Genomic DNA, 14,763 nt, shown 5'->3' on the forward strand with positions numbered 1-14,763 from the left:
GCTGAAAGTAGGTTAAAACAAACAGTTCTTCAACAAAAAAGGCATCAGACGTGTCTGCTCTAATGTAACAAAATGTAAAAAAAACAACAACAAAAAAACTGCCAGACCGTATCTGTAGTCTTCTCTTAAGTTCCAATAGTTTTCTGGTCCAAAAAGGACAGTTAATCATTGTCTTGAACTAGTTACTGAGAACAGACCTCTGATCTGATGCACTTAATATGCTATTTTTCATTCATGGGTCAAATTTAATGAGAAATCCTCTGGATAAGTGATGTTCTTCTATCCCAGTTGAGTTGTACAATCTCATAGACCACACAAGAAGAGCCTCTGATTAATCTTGATTTAATGAGCTGGCAGACCAAGGTATGATACCTTATCTGACCGTGATTTATTAGTCTTTAAGATGCAGCTTCAAAGCGGAAATCTTTTGTGCTTCCAGCAGATAAAGAAGCGTTTTAAGGGCTTTAGAGGACACTGAGAAAGGCTCCTGTCCTCATAGAGCTGCAACGCTTTGGGATTGTTTCTGACAGCTGTTTGCGAGGACGTGTGACAGCGTGGAGGTTTGGGGGTCTCAGGTGTTGTCTCTGTAGATTGGCCTTATCAGACACGGGCAGGGGCCAGTGGCGTGATAGGGTCCCACTGCTCTCGACGCTCCGTTTATTCACCAGGGTGTCAAACATTGACAGCCGGACCCAAATCGCAGCTCAGCAGCGGCCCTTTTTTTCACCCTTCTATCTACTGGTTTTCCTAGGAAAGGCTCAGAGTTCATGGGTGTAGGGTGGGGGGGTTTCGCCTCGGGAATGATAGAAGGGCCACTCCTATGGTTTAGCATATTCCTGGGGTGCATGTATTATTTGTATTATTTTCTACAGCCCCGGAGGCTGTCTAAGGCAGAAGTGTTGCCCTCTTATGTAGATATCCTCCATGATAATTGAAATGATGGAGCCCTGTGGGACACAATGCTCTGACTTCTTAGTGAATAAAACACTCTTTAGACTCAAATACATTTCAATAAAATGCCAGTTTTATGCTTTTTTATTGTATTTCCAGTTAAATGTGATCAAAAAGGGTAAAAATAAGCTTCATATGTCTTTGTACAGTGCAGTACGGAAGCTCCATTCTGCAAAACAAAAAGCAAAAGTAATTAAAAAGCATTTTTTTTCAATAATACTTAAATTATAAATATATAACATTAACTCTACAAAAAAAAAAACTGTTATATATATCAATATTTCTGCGTTATATGGAAACCCAAATGTGCAAAACAACATGGAAAACAAAAAGACTTTAGAAATAACTATCATGATCCGATTAGAAGAGGTTATGATAAAAGAATAAAATCTGTGCTTTTTAATGGCAAATTAAAAGAGACATAAAACACAAAAAAAGCACAAAATATATGCATTTTTCCCCCTTCCCCTTTTACTGACTGTGTATGAAACCTTGTTCAGACTTCAATTTATTTTAAAAGCTATTAAGTTTGACACTTTAAATTGTGTTTCATTTTAAATGTGCTTAGAGTGGATGAAAAAAACCTACTTGCTAAGTAATAGAATCAACATTTAATTAAATATATGGAAGGCCTGCTGTGACTACATGACTAACTTCTCAAGTTACTGTATAGCATCAGCATCAATATTTAAAGTGCAAAAAACAAGTAAAAAAAAATCAAAAGCTTTTTTATAATAAAAACACAACAGCAAGGACATCTACGAGTCATTTTGCTGTATTTAATATTTTTCAAAGATATTTTTCATTTAAAAATATATATTTAGACAAGAATTGTTTTCAAGCATATATATATATATACACATATATTGTTTGTACAATTCTTATCCTGAAGGTTAAAACAAGTGTTCATCCAAGTGAAACTGTCCTGAAACAAAGGTTAATATTTAAAAAGCACTTTGTCATTCATTTATTTATTCATGAAGCACCTATCAAACCAAAAAGAAACCAAACTACCTCACAACTAAACAGATAAATAACAAATAATGAAGAATGAAATACAAAGTTAACAATATAAGAAAGAAATAAGCAGTAAAAGGAAAAGACGAAACAGCTATCAACATTATGGTCATGTTCTCTAGAAATAAAAAGTTTAAAATGTTCAGTACGGTAGCAAATGAGTGACTCTATGGGCCTGTTCTGCTCTAAATTCACTGTTTGTCTTTCTAAATTACATGTTGCAGCTAACTCTGAATAAACAGTGTGCTGTTTTTAATAGAAATTGCTACAGACAGAAATTACATGTTCTTGATTGATCTGAAAATGTCTAGAAAATCTGTTTAAAGGCAAAGAATTGTAGGGTTAGCTGTAGGAACAATAAGAAAATGGACCAACCCTTCCATTCTGCTGTTTTTGCAGATTCCATATACAAAAATCTTAAATTCATAGTCAACCTTTAGGAGGACAAATTCTGCTTATATTACAGCTTCTTCTGAATTCACTCCTTACATCTACACACAGAGCTTGTGTTTATGTTTTATTTATGAGCAAGGGACGTGCACGCTGGGTTGTGTCCCTGATGTTTGGTTTGCAGCGAGCCCCTGATCTGCTCCCGGGCCCTTTGATTAGGCAAAGAGCTCCGACAGAAGGGGAAGGGCGGAGGTTTCAGTGTAATGAAGAGATTATTGAGCCTCCCCACAAACTGCATCCCCAAACAATGTACAGTTACAGTGAACGTCCTCTGCGAGCGGTGACCGAGTCGAGGTTGTACACATTGCATGGCACAGCGCACATACAGGCACTTAACTTGATAAAGCCAGCCTTTTACAGGAGACGGCATTGCAGGGACAAGCAGACGAGGCAGAGGACTCTAATTAATTTAAAGTCCTTGGTGGAATGTATGGGGTATCATGGGGCTTCATGTCTTTTAGTGATTCAGCTGGAATGAAGGCCATTACCATCTAATGTTGACCAATTATGCTACAGAGAGGCTGCACTCTATGAGGTTTTTAGGCAAGACGCCTTTTTACATGTCTGACTTTACATTGGGCTCACGCATTGGTGGCAATGTTTTTTTGGACAAAACTCTTAGAGTTTTAATCATTTTCCTGATGGTATAATTTGTAGCACTGTTGCCTCACAGAAGGAAAGTCCTGGGTTTGGTTCCCGTCCAATGGTATCTCTGCTAAGAGTTTGCATGGTCTCCCGAGTCCTTTTGGGGTTTTCTCCGGGCACTTCTGCCTTCTCCCATGGTGGATGCTCTCGAACGCTTCTAAACATGACAACTGATGCTGCTGAGGTTGATTGGTGATTTCAATTTGTCCTTAAGGGTGAGTTTGTATCTTCGTTACCCTGTGATGGACTTGTGACCTGTCCAGGGTGTACCCTGCCTTTCGCCTTTAAACTGCTGGAGATAGGCGCCAGCCCTCCGAGACCCTGACAGACAATTGGTGGAAGATGCTTGTATGGATGCATTTAGATTAAATTGTTTTCTTGATGTGTGTTAGGGATCATTGCTTGGCTAGAGCGCCGCAAATGTGTCCAGGTAGTTAGGATTTTCCAGAAGTCCTCAATCTTTAGTATCTTAGCCTCTTTTTGCAAGGCAGCTGTACCACGGATAGTAAAACAGGCCCATACCATGGTGTTGGTACTGGCGCACTTGATTATTAGCACAGTCTTTACTTCTATCATTGTCCCTCTTGTCACTTTGGCCAGATAACTCCAACTTGGTCCCATCCACAGTCAGAGTTGAATGAACCAGACCAAGTTGAGGGATTTTAAGACTGGGGGTATGGTTTTCACCTAAATCCTTTTATTCCATGTCGATGTCAAGATTGATTGAGTGAGATGGTTTAGATTTGGGCATGATCGGAACAATGATCCCAAAACAAGTCAGAGCCGACTTAAAATATGCTAACATTGAGCTTCTGGAATGCCTTTGATGCCAGTCCTTTAGAAATTCAACAAACTACACTTCAAAGTCAGCTTAGCATCAACAAGCACTGTAATGAGCTGTATCTTATTTATTATTATTATCGTTTATTGTGTGTAGGAAGCCCAAAGCAAGATTGCAAACACTACTGTGACAGATTAGTGTTCTTAAGCTTAAGGCATCAGCATGATTATTGTCGTCTTGTATACATGTTTTCTCCAGGAAATACTAGGTTGTCCAAATGGACAGAAATTAGCATTTTCCAGGTACCCCCTCAGTGTATGTTGCCATTAAATTAACATCCATGTTAAAAGTGTCAATTGTCTAGCATCTTCCAGTTGTTGAGAAGAATAAGCCTTGCAAGTTCAGAAAGAGTTCTGAAACATCTCAATTAATTTATTTTCTTTTAAAATGCCACTTTTTGAGTAATATTATTGGAGTAGACCAATCAGCCTAACAATAGATTTCTAGAATTTCCTAAGACAAATGTCTATCTTTTACCCCAATGCAAATGTACAGATTAGGCATAAAGGCCACGTTGATCAGAGGAACCCTACCAATGAAAAGGAACTCTAACCCCTTTGTTCTTATACCATTGACTTTTATAGACCAACAGGATGATGCTGCCACTATCATTTTGATGGTCAGCTCAGTCTGCTAGGGGTTGACTGATTTAGTGAAACTGTTTTCATTTTGGACACCACAATTGTTCAAGCAGCTCAAAGTTCCCTTGGGTGGTTTCATTTGAGGGTTTTATGTCCGATGATTGAGAGGTTGACCCAGTCTGGTGTTGCAGTGGCTCAAGTGATGATTTTTTATTTCTAAATGGATTTTAACAGAAGAGACACCTTCGAAGATATGTACGCACATCTAAATGTGTACACAACTATTAATGAGTTTGCATTCATAAAGGAATACTTTCTAGGGTAATCCTCGGAAACCATCTCCAGTCCAGATCTCTTAGAAAATACCAAATGTAGCCCTACTAGTCCATTTTAAAGGCATTTCTGCTCTACTACTGCTTTTCCCACCTGGTGTACAGTATTGTTGGAGCAAAGGGAGATTTTATTACGGGATTGTTTTGCCCTCTGGAGGACAAACTTGGGAATTGCACCACACCGTCCCTTATTCAGCCGATTGGAAAGAGATTATCTTCCTCAGTGGTTGGATTAACTAAAATAAATGTTCCCACAGGGAGTTGCCAGGCATGTTTTAAACTGATCCCCTCATGGTGTAGAATCTGAGGCCTCACTTACAGGCTTTTTTTTTCTCTCCACTGCTTTTGCAGAATGTGCTTCCAATTAGGCAACAGCAAACAATTTCTCCAGGAACCCCCCCAAAAAACTGGCAATGTAAAGACATAGTAATCTTTGATTTAATGAGCTGAGGGCTTGTAAAATTGTTGAAATGAAATAGATATTTACAACAAAAAGGCAGCAGAAGGGTTTTACTGCAGATGTTGATGGTTAATCACTTGTAATTGAAGTTGTTGGTGACGTTTCTGCCTCGGGCGTTCATGTGGGTAAAGCTCCTGTGCAAACAATACCTCGTCTAATATAAACATGTTTAACATTTCTTTACCTCCTGTTAAACCCATTTTGAACCAAGAACATGTTTTCACTTTATTACTATTACAAATAAAGCCTATTTCTTGGGTTTTTAACAAAAGGAGCCAGAGAGTTATTGCTTTGGTTCTTGGCTGGGGGAAGGCCCACTTTATGCTTCAGTTTGTCCTGATTTATGGCGCACGTTAACCCCCCCCAGTTCCCAAATCTGACAAGACGAAACTCACTGTTGTGTAAAAAAAATAATCCATCTCTCGTTGGAGCCATGGATTTATAACCAGAGGTGATTTTATAGGTGATATGGGTTTAATATCCCCTTTCTCTAACTGGTTAGAGCTGCTCTTTTTGACACAAGTAGACATATAATGAAACGCAGCTTCTTATTGGTGAGTTTTGTAACACACATGCCTCTGCTGGGCATTATGCTATTTGATATTTGTTTCAATATAGCTGAATGGACAATCTTAAATGTACAGTATTCTCCTTGTACAGCCAATGCTGTTATAGTCTTTTCGGACACTAGGTGTCCTCATAATGCTTTTGTTTTGAAAGCATTTCTCTGCTCAAACACTAAAGACTTGTGGGGTCTGTCTCTAAATACAGCAAAAAACCTTACTGTACATTAGTAGCTATTAGAAACATTTACAGAAGAACTTCAGTTCTCAAGGAAAAATGTATCTACTGATTACATGACCTATTCTTCACCAAGCTCCAGCTTTTGTTCAGTAAAAGTGATCTTTTACTGAATAACTTCAAGGTACCACTATCTTTTGGTTGCAAAAATAAGCCCATGTTATCACTCCCCCTTCACCGCACTGGACAATAACCAAAACACGCCAAAATTCTCCACTTTGGTGGTAAACTTGTTACTATTTTGGGCTGTAGAGGCTCATAGGTACAGCAAAACCCTTTTTAATGAATCATCTTTTTCTTTTAACAATAGAATGTCAGACTTAACAGGCAGCAACAAATGGTTGATCAAGGCTATCGTCTGTCTTTTGTGTTAACACACCTCTTTATGCCTAAAAAACAGGAAAGGGACACAGGTACGTTAAATTAGCTGCTTATATTTGGTCACAGTTGACCATTAAACAAGTTCATTTAATTACCTCACCTTGCCGTATCTTTTTTTACCTAACATCTGTTGGATGATAAAAAATATATTGGCATTGCATTAAAAGACACTTTAGTTTTCCTGTATTTGATCAGCAGCACCTGTTCTCTTTCCATTTTGGCTTTGTGGTAACAAAAACACATGTTTTCAAGACTAGGAAACTGACGCTTCTGGCTTTTACACTATGCTGAGGATCCCTTATCATTTGCCTTTGATTAGCAACAAATTGCTGCTGTCTTTTAGCGTGGCACATCTGGCACAAATACACCTTTATTTATTTATTATTAAATGTATTTGTTGTTTTTACTGGGATTTTATGTGGTTTTATTCAACGTGATATTCTGGCAGGATTTTGACAGATAGTCAATAAACTTTCAGCTGTAAAAGAAATAGCCAAGTGCAGCGGCGCAGGCCAGAAAAACAGCAGGACTACAGAGCAGTTCAAAGTCATTCACTCTGGGATGGAGTGAATTAAAAAAAGATTGCAATCCAGAGGAGAAGGAAGACTAAAATTAATAAAAAATAAAACTGAAAATAAAACTTAAAAATTTTTTTTGAAAAAAACTTTAAAAGTGATATAAAAAAAAGAAAATTAACATTTTTTTTCAAAAGAAAACTAAATGATGAAACCAATTTTTAAAATATAATAAAAGATTAAGCTTTAAATATAAACAAATTGATGTTTTTTTTTTTTGAAGAATATGGAATAAAAAATGAAATCTGGAAAAAAATTATATTTTACAAATAAAATTACATTATTAAAAAGAAAAAAATAAATAATAATTTCGGAAAAATAAATCATGAAAATAACAAAACTAGATGATGAAACCAATTTTATATTATATTACATAATTTTTGTTTTTGTTTTGTTTTCTTTAAGAAATTGGAATAAAAGGTTAAATATGAAAATAAAGTTACATAAAATTAAAAGTGTATGCAAAGTTAGTAATTGCTACCTTGTTCTGATTAAAAGTTTTGTCAATATCTCATTTCTGGATAGGATTTTTTTCTAAATTTGATTTATAAAACATGTCCTTTTTCTTGCAACAATTAGCGCTATAAAAGTATATGCCCTGAACTAACCTTGTTAGATTCTAAACCCCCAAAAAATGTCAAAGATTGTTTCACCCAGAGGGTTTTCTCTTCCATCTACCTACAGATGACTGATCAAGAGGGAAATTAAAAGACCAAACCTGCCATTGAAAGACTTTTTGTTTAAATCCAAAGGAACCTTTCCATCCTGATCCCTTCATTCCCAAAACATCAACCTTTGGTCTCTGAGCTCACAGTTCTTCATAAACAGGATTTCTTCTTTTCAAAGTTTCCCAACAACATCTCTGAAAGTAAATGAAACGTCCTTGGAGGCGGTGGGGGGGGTTATTGAAAGGCAGGAGAAATGGCAAGGCCCTGGAGTGATTTTATTTGGCATTTTCTGTGAACCTTTCCATCATGGAGGCAAATGAAAAAAGAGAAGCTTCATTCTAGGCATTCTGGGGGTAACAACAAACTGTCATAGGCAAAGCCAATCCTGCAGCTTAAATGTCACCGCTCTCATTATCTTCCACACCTGAAAGAAGCGTGAAAGGCCGCTTCAATAACAGACCCTTAGCGTAGCTTTTGGTCACAGACATTAGAAGTTACCTCCTCTCCCCTTGAAAACAAAGTCGGGAAAAATTCCCCATTTCAGGACCGTTAAACACTCCTGATGGGTATTAACTTTCTCCTCTCATGCTTCCCGGCTTCTTCTGCAGCGAGAAAAACTGATCCACGAGCTAGAGGAAGAGCGACGCCTGCGACTGGAGAGCGAGAAGCGTCTCCGGGAAGTGACGGAGGAGTCTGAGCAGGGACGGGAGCAGATGGTTTCACTGCAGCAGCAGTTCTCCAGGTAAAAAGCAAAACAGCCTGACCTTCCAGGGTCCGTCTGACGTCATCCCCGAAATAACAGACACAGGAAATGTAAAAAGCGGCCCGTTATTAGGCAGTTTGGAAAGCAGAATAAAGCTTTTAAAAGGTGACCTCAGTTGCCTCCTTCACTCATTTGTATTTTGTTTTGTTTTTTACTGTAAACTGGAAGCTGTCGTCGTTCTCCGCAACTTTTAATCAATTAAGAAATGCTGTGTAGACTTAGACTCTTCCTTGCTTATAAAAGGCCAAACTGTGATGGTAGCAAATTCAAGGACAAAGATGTGGATCATCAAAGAGAAGTGGTTTCTTCTTATGTGTGTCTAAAAGCTCCAATTCATAAAAAAAAAAAAAAAAATCTGTATCTTTGAAACAAAACTACACTGGAAAAAAATCGAAATCTAGCCATTTTTGTTCTTAAAATAAGTGCATTTGTTCTAGAATTAAGGGGATAAAAAAAGACAATTTACACTTAAAATAATAAAACACAGTTGCATTGTCTTATTTCGAGTGCATATTATCTAATTATCGTATTTCAAGAGTAAAAATACTCCTTCCATTGGCACTAACTATCTCATTTATCTACTCAAATTAAGGGTAAATACGCTTATTTTAAGAAATTTTTCTAGGTCGTTTTTCCAGCGTGCTCAAAATATTTCACTTCTGGTCTTATTTAGTTCACATTGTTTCTCTCAGAGTCACATTTTTTTCTTTGTTTCTACATAAATATAACATATAGATACGGTTTCCTCTGTATGACACAACACTACAATAAATGTCGTTAAGATGCAACATACGTTTAGCCTCGCTTTATGAAAAAATGTCTAATTTCTCATACATCTCCTGAGCGTACACTTTATAAATTAAATTTTATCAAGACGACAGTGAGCAAAGGAACAATCATTATGAGGCGAATAAGTGATTCAAGTTGTCTGGTGATCATGTCATTATTTTGCAAAATTTTCAGAGAAAGAATAAAATCTGCATTATATACTTACCCTGCTTTGTAAGCCACACTGGAAAACTATCTAGAAATAAGTAAACATTTCTTGAATTAAGTGTATTTATCCTTCATTTGAGTAGGTAAATGATAGGGATGCACAATATAATCGGCCCCCAATCGGCATCGGCCTGTATCGGCCTTAAAACTGAATATCGGACATCGGCCACCCCACCGATATTTAACCCGATATTTGATCAGCTTCTGAGTTTCTAAAGTCTAAAAAAAAATTACTACTTCTTCTTCCTCAAAAGCGTCTTTTTTACAGACTTAAAAACTTCTAAAGACGTGGGAAAAAATATTGATACATTAAAATATCACAATATCTTCATATGCTGATATATTGCCATTTAAAAACACCATATCAATCTCTTTTACTAATGAAATATTGCTATATGTCATCGTTATGCTACAAAATCCCCCGAAAATTCATGAAATTTTGCCATATTTTTATATGTTGATATATTGACGTGGTATCGATCTATTTTACTAACAAAATCTCACAAGAATTTGCAAAATATCACGAGAGTTTGTAACAGAAAGATGAAATTTCACGAGATTTTGAAAGTAAAATAGATCGATACTGCGTTTTTAAAAATCAATTTGATATCAGCATATGAAAATATATTTGAGTATATCATTTTTCAAAGTGTCAGAAATGGATAACAAAACTGCTATTTTCAGTGACTACTTATGTTTGTCCAGCTTTAACATCGGTATCGATATCGGTTATCGGCTACATGAGTTTTAAAATATCGGCATATCGGATATCGGCCAAAATCCCAATATCGTGCATCCCTAGTAAATGAGCTAGTTTGCAAATGGAATTAGTTTTTTTTTTACTCTTAAAATAAGATAATTAGATAAAATGCACTTAAAATAAGACAATATAATTGTGTTTTCTTATTTTAAGTGTAAATTATCTTGTTCTGTTGGCATAATGTCTCTTTTCCCTACCCAATCCAAAAACAAATACACTTATCCTAATAAAAAGGACTAATCTAGATTTCGATTTTTTTCCAGTGCAGGGTGAAATTATCGGCAGCTTTGTGGATGCGTTATCCGTTCCCTACGTAGGTCTCCTCTTTGCTCTATTTGCTCTGACTGCATGTGGAGGTTTTCGGACGAGGCTGCTCCAAGTGCATGTGAGACAGCGCTTATCAAATGAAGTCGCTAATTTTGGCCAAAAACACAAAGAAAAATCATTAGATTTGCCTTTAATAACTAGAACTGACTAAAAGATTTTGTAAAGTTAATATAAAGTTAAATTTGCAACAGTGAACTGTCATCTCCAGTTTTCTTTCACTTCTAAGAACAGCACAGCCCACTTTCGCACTGAGATGGCAGCGTTATGATGTTGGCGTTATAGCACTTTAACGTGATTCGCTGAGGGTTCCTAATGAATTCTAGATTTTTATTTTAGGGAAACTCATTGAGACATCATTTAACCCATCAGAATCTGACGCATAGATTGTTCTGGAATTAGATGAACTATGGTTTGAGGAATGTTATAATACATATATATTATACATTTCCTGATTTTTTTCATGTTTTCATTAGTTCCCCTTTTTCTTCGTGTAATAACTAACCTGGACGGATTCCCTAAATGTTCGTTTTAGGACTTGAAGAGGCTCTCCGTCTCACCGGTTTCGCTTCACCAAGTTGACCTTATAAGCCTGGAAGTTTGCACAGAAAAATTCTCTCATTCCAAACTTTCCTGACCTCCACCTTCAAAGGGACCGTTCTCTGCTGCAACGCCGCTTAAATATGACGGCCAGTCAAGAGCCTGTTGCCATAATTAGGTGATAGGCATGCAGCACTCCACTTATGCAAGGGTTCACATCGACTGCTTATCTTCTCATTAAGCTGGTCGGAAAATCCTGTAAATGTTAATGGTCCCAAAGTTATGGCCCTGATGAGTGCTGAGCCTCTGCCTGGGAGAGGGATGAAATATTTAGGAGCCATTACAAAGATGTATAACATATTTGAATGGCATTCCCCACCAGTTTGTGATGAATTCTGCTAAGCTTTTGAGGCCATCCTCTAGGGTCTTGTTGCAGAAGTTTTTCGGCGGGAGTGATCATATTTTCAGTTAGTTCTCTGGGGAGTACGCCAAACAGAACCTGATTCCTTTATGAGGCGTTCCCAGCTGTTCAAGCAATTCATTTTCAGGTGTATAAATCATCACAGAGCTGCTGTCTGAGCTTGTTTTCGTATTTGCTGCCACTGTCTGTAACCTCCAGCTTGGTTTAGATCATTTCATATCAGAGGAAACTCCCCACTCTTTTCCTGTGGACTTGCTGTGGTTTATTGCTAAGAAAATACAGTGATATTTCTACACGTACAGACTACCCCAACTCATGAAATGAGGGATTGGTGCAGAGTGGATTTAGAAGATAAGAGAAAAGCCGTGGTTCTACTAGGATGAAGCATCTTTCTGATTGGATCCTGCTCAAGCAGACTGGTGAATTTAGCTTGGGTCACTAAGGTTGATGGTAGGTATTGATCATTGGATGGCTACTTCACCTGGATTGTGACTCTGCCTTTTCTTAGACCAGAAAATCCATGATATGTCTTCAGAAACTTGTTAACAGAGTGTAAAAGGGGGGCACACTAAGACTGATCTAATTTCCGTCTTTCGAATTGTCTTTAAGGAACACAGCCATGAACCTTATACTTTGTTTAAGCAATATTTTGTTTTTATCTACTATTGAATTTAGTTCTAAAAAAAAAGGTAGATGCAGGGTTGACGCTTTTGCAGCAAGATTTGGCATCATTCAAGTCTCTTTGATTCACTTCAAGAAGTAAACTGACCGAAAATTCTCTCATTAATGGGTTACCACGTCCTCTATCTGGCCATATGACCCGACTAATGGCTAATCCTTCTAGAATATGCTGGTGAAGGTTGTCAGTCATCCATTCATTTTCTGACACACTTTATCCCGAGTGGGGTCACGAGGGGTGCTTGTACCTATCTCCAGCTTTCTATGGGCGAGAGGCGGGGTACACCCTGGACAGGTCGCCAGTCCGTCGAGGGCAACACAGAGACCAACAGGACAAACAACCATTCACACACACACTCACACCTAAGCAGAATTGACCCTGGCCCAGGAATTGAACCCAGAACCTTCTTGCTGCAAAGCAGCAGTGCTACCCACTACCCCACTGACCAGCCCGAAAAACAAAAACAATCCACTGTATTTGTTTTCGAACTTTGAAGACGTTTCGCTTCCCATCCAGGAAGCTTTTTCAATTTAAAATATCAGGAATAGTGTTGAGTTCGAGGTTTTATACAGTAGCCCAACAAAGCCTTGTTTTTGTTTCGAAAACATGCAAGTTGGAACAGACGAAGGGGTCCACCCCTTTGACATGGGGGTCGTTTGGCTTCTTTTGTTAGACTGCAATACCCCATATTAATATAAGTGTCTGAAAGGTCGGTCGTTAAAGGGGTTTGTTTGACTGTGTGAATAGAAGAAGGATTTTTTTTTTGGAATCCTTCTAGAAGGAATTGGCCAGCAAGATGTGACACGGCTACGAGAACTGTTCAGTATTTGGCCAAATGTACCACTCAATTTCGAGCAGAAAGTTCCTAGACGTTTGTTTCCAAACTTTCCAAGCTATTAAAATGAAACAAAAGCAAAACATTATGGCTAATAAACATGTTTTTGTATTGTTCTTAACCTTCCCCATAAAAGAGGTTGTTCATCCAGAAAAAAAGAATCCATCAGCATCAGCTGTAAGTTTGCTACCGGGGGCTAATTGGATCACACCTTATACCCATCTTTTAAAGTGTGCCTGTAAGGAAAATACATTTGTTTACAGAGAGGTTTATTTAAATCCCCCCTTCCTATGCCAAACAGCTGGGTCAGCTATTAACTGTTGTTTGGTGGTGACATACCAGCAATTTAACATTGTATTCACTGAACCCCAATACTCTGGCAGAACAGTGTGACATTTGGCCTATTGAGGGACTTTATTCTACCAATTTGATAGTATTGGTAATGTATAGAACACATCCATCACACTTTTTTTAGCCACCATATCATCCTTTAAATAAATTTGGAAGTTAAATGGTAAGTGGCTTGTACTTATGTAGCTCAGAATGCACTTTATACTACATTTATTCATTCAGCCATTCTCGCTTGCTGGTGGCAGGCCAGCAACCATACATCTCTCCCCCCATCCGATAAGAACAAATCGACCGTTTTTTAAGTCATACAGAAAGATTAAGATTCACTTACAAAGTATATTCTAGTCCTGTTTTTGGAGAATTTTTTTTGATGACAAATAGTTCACCTTAGAAAACCTAACTAACTCTAATGAGTTATTAGATTTGCAGCAATCTCTTGTCCTGGGTGACTTGTGGAGACACTGAGAGGGAACAACTCCCAATCATTATGACAAAAATAAGAATTTTGAGTTCAAGTTTGAAATGATTGTGATTGTTTTAACCCCAAAACACATTTTTATAAATACACCTAAATAAATAAATGCATCTTATTATTTGTATGAGAGGCTATTATAAGCCTCTCATACAATTCTGGTGTATTTCAGGGCCTTCTACTTCTTTTATTCCTTCAAAATATTACAACAAAGTCCACCTACTTGAAAAGAAAACAGAAAAAGAAGAGATGACTCAAGATTTCAGCAGAGGGCTTTCTATAGCAATGTCCGTCAAACAGCAGTTATTTGTATCTCGCCAACATCAACAATCCTCTGATTGATTTGGGCGTGTTATTTGTTGAGCATTAGATGGAATGGAAACCTCGTTCCATCAATGTGTTTTTAAAATAGCCCCCGCAAATCTTGTCCGATGGACATCCAATCTCTGAAGCAGAGCAGGAACTGTTTGACCTCGGGCAGCAATTGATTTGCCTATTGCTAATTAATTGGTGGTAGTGCTTTGAATCATGATGAAACAGCCCAGATGGTGGATGGTGGAAGACCTTCAAAGTGTTGCACAGGGTTCCTTTACACTTTTGAACAGTCTTTGGTTAATCGAAATATAATTGTTTTCAGGTATGGATAAGTATAGAAAAAGATCAGTGCATTTAGTTTCTAAATATCCTTTTAAATTCCTTTTAAATTGCTTTAACCAATGTACATTATTGCTTATTGTTTATACAAAAGATGCAGATCTAAACATACCTCCATTATTTCTTCATCCTTCTATCCAGTAATCCTTTGATCTATCCAATCAATCTAATTGTACATCTATTTGTCTGTATACCCATTCTTCCATCCAACCATACATCTCTCCCCCCATCCGTTAAACCAAATCCTTATTTATAAAAGAATTTCC

General features: G+C 37.5%; 1 protein-coding gene across 6 annotated transcripts in view; it reads left to right on the forward strand.

Annotated features, from left to right (window-relative positions):
- LOC119781587 (nck-associated protein 5-like) overlaps positions 1-14,763 on the forward strand; it is a 232,522-nt gene that overhangs the window by 131,468 nt on the left and 86,291 nt on the right. For all 6 annotated transcript variants that reach the window (XM_038282126.1, XM_038282119.1, XM_038282120.1 and 3 more), the window contains one exon: positions 8,311-8,444. In XM_038282126.1, the coding sequence (XP_038138054.1) occupies positions 8,311-8,444 (134 nt within the window). The remainder of the gene's footprint in view (positions 1-8,310; positions 8,445-14,763) is intronic.

The sequence above is a fragment of the Cyprinodon tularosa genome, unplaced genomic scaffold, assembly GCF_016077235.1.
Source record: "Cyprinodon tularosa strain WSP-4 unplaced genomic scaffold, ASM1607723v1 ctg18, whole genome shotgun sequence".
NCBI lineage: Eukaryota > Metazoa > Chordata > Actinopteri > Cyprinodontiformes > Cyprinodontidae > Cyprinodon > Cyprinodon tularosa.